General features: G+C 45.5%; 2 protein-coding genes across 2 annotated transcripts in view; both read left to right on the top strand.

The window, feature by feature from the left end:
- si:ch211-195b15.8 (probable dual specificity protein phosphatase DDB_G0281963) overlaps positions 1-2,502 on the top strand; it is a 6,390-nt gene extending 3,888 nt beyond the window's left edge. The window contains exon 5 of the mRNA XM_046029933.1: positions 1,372-2,502. Within this exon, the coding sequence (XP_045885889.1) occupies positions 1,372-2,200 (829 nt within the window). The 3' untranslated portion in view covers positions 2,201-2,502. The remainder of the gene's footprint in view (positions 1-1,371) is intronic.
- A 1,140-nt stretch (positions 2,503-3,642) lies between these two features.
- The window catches only part of rras (RAS related), an 11,434-nt gene continuing 9,643 nt past the window's right edge, over positions 3,643-5,433 (top strand). The window contains exon 1 of the mRNA XM_046029944.1: positions 3,643-4,339. Coding sequence (XP_045885900.1) covers positions 4,253-4,339 — 87 coding nt within the window. The 5' untranslated portion in view covers positions 3,643-4,252. The remainder of the gene's footprint in view (positions 4,340-5,433) is intronic.

Here is a 5,433-nt window from a genome sequence, read left to right as displayed (position 1 = left end):
CACTGAGCCTAAGTGCTCAAACAGAAACTAACATTCACACACTGGTGGAACAGCCACCAGAGGCAATTTGGGGTTCAGTATCTTGCCTCAACATGCAGCCTGGAGGAGCCGGGGATTGAACCGCCAACCACAGAGCCCGATCGATATGGGTTTTTAGGGGCCAATGCTGATATTAAAGTGAAAAAGAGCCTCACATTTATATACATGTCTGCTTTAATCATCTCAGACATTACTGTAACTACAGACAAGTGGGTCACAGATATATTAAGAATATGTTATACGTACGCAAATACGGCATTAGCTTTGTGGTTAATTTAGCCAGTTTAAACGGGCAGCGTTAGCTGCTGTAAGCGATGTTAGTGAATATTGAGAAGTGATGAACTAGTGTGTTCCATTTGACGTGGGAAGTCGGAATTTCCTGGCTAATTATAAACAATTTCTGGCCAAGCGAGGTCTTCTGACTTGTTAACAGGAAAGTCGTCAACTCGGGTGTGACGTCATTCCCAGCTCCAACCTCCAACTTCCGAGATAAATGTAACAAACCATTAGACTCCGGTCAGCTGATTGTTTTCTTTTGTGGTTTTTGTGGTGTGGCAGTATTTTGAACAGGGGAGCTGCAGAGCGCCCTCTGGTGGGAAAACTATGCAACAACCATAACATGTGTGAAGGATCTGTCTCTCTGTTTCTTTTTTAGTAGTCATAAATCTGCTGTTAGGAACGCAGATGCCGATATAAATGCAATTAGCTCATATCGGCCGATATTATTAGCCGGCCGATAAATCGCGAGACAGTGTGCTCATTCACTCGTTCAATTGTTCCAGCCTGTTATTATGATTGCTCTGTCAGTTGCGCTCCATAGATAGAGCCTACTGATTTATATTTTGAAAAACTGGAAGTGAATTCTTTGGAAAACATTATATATATCCATATTTTGTTTATTGAAGTTGCTGGTAGCGATCAGTGCATGTTTGTAGCATTTGTTGTTAGTTAAAATGCTCCAGTGCATTATCTTTGAGTACCCAACAATACATTTAATAAGGGAATCAGCTTTTGAAGCTAACAGTTAACAGAATGGTTTCCATATTGTCACTCACACACGCAGGCTCAGGCACTACTGCATGCACACACACAGACATATTATTAATCTTTATTCAGTTTATTACCTGTTTTTCTCCCTTTCTTGTTCTTTTCATGTTTTGAACAGCGATGTTGACATTTTTTACAATATTGTCGTTTTGCTCTAATGAAGAAAAGGAACAAAAGCAAACGTATCTCTGTCCTGCTACTGTATGACTGCACTGTACACCAGTGTATAATATCAACGAGAGTCCGTCTGTGATCTGACCCACATCCTGTCTGTCCCCTCATAAGGTTTGTGAAAGAGCGTCGGCCCTCCATTTCCCCAAACTTCAACTTCCTGGGTCAGCTGCAGCATTTTCAGGGCACTCTGAACCAGAAGGCCTCTGGTGGCGACCTCCTCACCCAGCAGCTGGACAATCGCCTGCCGTCCATCAATGACAGAGTTAACCACATACACACCAGTCAGAACGTCAATTATCAGGCGGACAGCTTCACCGGCGACTCAGCAGAGGTCAAGCAGGCCCACAGAGAGAATTTCTACCACACAGACAAAACACAGCAGCAACACTCACACTCAGATGGAAGTGGAAACCTGTCGGGGAGACTTCGGACTCTACATTTGACTCTCAATCAAAACCAGCAGCATGTCCAGACTCCATGTGAGGTTCCAGCTCCAAGCCCCTGTGAGCCAGTCAGACCAGCAGCAAAGCCCACACAGCTACAACTCCCAGCAGGCCCTGCTTCTCTATTAGAGAAACGCAAAAGTCTCACCCTCTCTTTAACCCCTTTGGGAATCTGCCCTCCGTTCCCTGCAAGTGGCAGCCAGCAAGCAAGGGGCACCACCACGTCCAAAACTGTCCACAGTAGGGAGATGGGAGACAGGCTTGGGGCAAAGATGCAGAGTAACACTGGCTCCTGCCGGCAGGCAGAGGACACCCACAGGGAGCAGAGCCCCTCCCACAGCAAGTGCAGCATAGCCGAGGTGAAGGAGCAGGGCCTGCTGTCGCCGTTCAGCTTCACTCTCAACAAGCTGCTGGGCTGGGGGGAGAGGGTGCTGCTGGGAGGGGTCTTTGTCCACCCTGTAAGGATGGGACAGCCTGCACTGCCACACAGGTGCTGAGGGGGTGGGGCATGGGGGGCTTGGTGTGTCTGTGCATGTTTGTCATAAGGAACCAAACCACACATGTGATTCATACATACAGGTCTGATTCTATTTATTTAATTATTTATTGCAGAGCTGAATATAAGAACTATACTTGACAATAAACCTCCACACAAATGCATCTTGTCTGTTACACATTGACACTGGGCAGCTTATCTGGTCATTTGTAAGATGCAGTTATTTTGAAAGACTTTAAAAGACTTTTGGCACAATGGCTTGAAATGTATTTACTGATGATTAAAGATGACATTTTAACCCTGTATCTTCGACCTATTTCTCAGTGGGAGGGCTTCAGTTTAGAGTGGGGCTTCTCAACAGTGTTGGTTGGTGTCTCTGTTTTAGCATATTATTTTTGTATAGACTTTGTATATGGCTACAGTCTTCTGGTCATGGCAACCTTCAAGTGGCTCTAAAATGGGCCCAATGTTGGCTAAAAGCAAGATGTTCCATCTCATCAGTAAAGTAAGGGTAATTCAGTATTTCAGACAACAATCAAGGCCGGATTGCAGAGCGAACAAAGTGAGCAACTACAGAACCCCTCGGGCTCCAGCAGGTCCAGGCTCACTGTGAGTGGTTTGTAATGATTTCATTATGTCCCCTGACACGATGAGGGCTTTATGGATCCTGGTCCAGCAGCCCTGCATAGGGACGTCCTGTCGGTTTATTTACGAATGAAACTGAGATGTCATTTTACCACTGGAAGGTGAGGGCTAACAGAGTTACAGAAGCAACATGTGTTGTGTGTTGCACTATGAGAACAGTAGTAGCCTTCTTTATCTCTGGTTGAACGAATATTCTGTTTCTATAGAATTAGTCATTTAAAGCATGCTGTTTTGATCTTCCTTTTTTAAGAAGGTAGCTGATCATATTTATTTGGATTTACATGAGCTTTGAAAACCTGTGTAAAATTTAGCTTTGGTCGGGGGCCACGGATTTGGCTCCCGAAAGGCAGAGGGGGAGGAACAGGAGGCGCTAACAGGGGCCCAACAGGTTAATCCGCCCATAACACTGATTTGTAAAGTGATTCCTCACTGACAACCTGCACATAAAATTCAATGAAAATGTCACATGTGATAAAAGTGAATTGCATTGTGCGTTCAGGGATGATAATAGCAGTTATACACACTAATGCCTTCATGACAGCTCGTGGGCTGCAGGTGAACTAACTTTGTGGAAAGAGTGCTGACAGACGCGGAGGAATGTGTGGCCCCGGGCTGCAGATTTCCAGCTCTGCACGGTTGGATTCAGACACAATGGCGCGATGAAAGTTCCCTCTGAACAAGTTTTGTCTTATTAACCGCCTGTTGTGAAGTTCCATGTTCTTATTCCAGCTAACACACTGGAGCCAGTGAAAGCAACGACCCAGCATCGGTTTAATAACGAATAACTCGTTATAAAATAAGCGTACAGTGTTATAGTTCGGGGCCTCGTGCCGCTTCTACATCCTGTGCGAGCCAGAGGGCTGAAATGATGTCACGCATACTCCAAATGACCAAATAAGGAAACTGACGCACGAAAGTGGAATTTGTTCTGGTCAGTTTTCAGGCTGAAGTGTGCCTGTGCGCCCGCTCTGAGAGCTGCTTTACTTTCTAGGAGAAAGAGGAAGCAGATCCGCCCTCAGAAGCTGTCTGAAGGCCGAAGAGAGAAAAGAAGCGAGCGACACAGCCCGCATCGACCCGCAAACTAACGCAGAGGCTCGGAGCTCCTCAGTTGTTGTATCGTCGGATGGACGGCGAGACTGCGGCGGGACTCCGGATCTCAGGTGTGGCGCTGAACGCGGCGGCTGTGTGTTGTAGAAAATGCGCTTCATGTGAAGAAGTTTGAGTTTGAAGCTGCAGCGGCCAGGTCCTCCATGCTGGTGTCTTCTGCTAACATCAACGTGAACGGGCGGAGTTTCTCGACTACTTTGCTTCGGAGTTTGGTTTGACTTTAGCTGCTGGTGGCGGAACTGAGACGGGACTCAGGCCCTGGAAGGTTTTTGATCAGGACAGAGCCCAGTTCAAAACCAGGATGAGCGGAGACGAGGAAAGATTCAAACTGGTGGTGGTGGGAGGAGGAGGGGTGGGGAAGAGCGCCCTGACCATCCAGTTCATCCAGGTACGGACCCGATCTGTAGCCTACTGACCACGGACACAGAGCCTCAGCACTCTGTTGCATGTAGGCCTATCATTGTTTATTTCCATAACTAACTAATAACACAGGCCTATTAGTTAGCGCTGTTAGAAAGCGTTTCTAAGCTGTAAAGAGTGCCTTTGTCACGGGTTAATAAATCACTCACTAATGCTGCTGGATATTAAAATGAAAACATCTCTCCGGCTGGTGAGTCATTACTAGTCAAGGCAGTCATCCGGAAAGTGTCACAGGTTTCTCACTTTCTCATGAGCCAAAGTTATTAGCTAAATGTAAGTAACAATGAGAGCCTTCAGGCCTTTAATCGTAGCCTACATGTGAATAATTATTATTATTATAATTATTATTCGATTATTTGATCCAGATTCTCTGCAGCTCTTTCTAGAAGGTAAGCGGTCAAACAGTGCACTGTAGAGTGTGCCTGCTGAACTTAGGAGCTAAAAACTTCAAAGCAAAGTGTGAGGAGGATTTTTCAAAACCTGGCAACCCCAAATCGTTGTTCACATTCATGGCCTATTACTGATCTATAAAGCAGAGATTCATAAAGCCATTAATTTCAACCTTTAACCCCATCATAAAGATTGCAGCAATTGTGTAGGCCGATAGGATTACCTTTCCATTCCCATCCTGTAGCCTGTGAAAATCAACTTGAAATGTGTTAGCAGTAGGTAGGCCTGTTCCATCAAGGTGACCGTCACCTCTTTTTATTTATTGGAACTACGCAGTAACAAGTTTTGACAAATGTGAGCATGCAGGCGTGATGTTCCTCTGAACCGTCGAAACGCTCGGTGCAGCACAGGTCAGTACGTTCACTTGTTAATGATCACAGTTTTCCTTCATGCCTCTAATTGTCTGGCTGGATTGCCTCAATGCAATACACACGAAAGTCCAGCTACAAGCAAGACAAGTCAAAGCATCAGAGCTATAAAAGCAATAAAACATGTTCAAAATTCATTAAGGATGGCGTAGAAAATGTCAGCAGTAAGCTTTGGGCGGTACCACGGTGTATCAGGGTATTTAGAAATCCTAAAAGTATGACTTTCAATGCATTCAAAACAGAC

This window comes from Micropterus dolomieu, linkage group LG02 (assembly GCF_021292245.1).
Source record: "Micropterus dolomieu isolate WLL.071019.BEF.003 ecotype Adirondacks linkage group LG02, ASM2129224v1, whole genome shotgun sequence".
Classification (NCBI taxonomy): domain Eukaryota; kingdom Metazoa; phylum Chordata; class Actinopteri; order Centrarchiformes; family Centrarchidae; genus Micropterus; species Micropterus dolomieu.
This window is presented reverse-complemented; position numbering and strand designations above follow the sequence as displayed.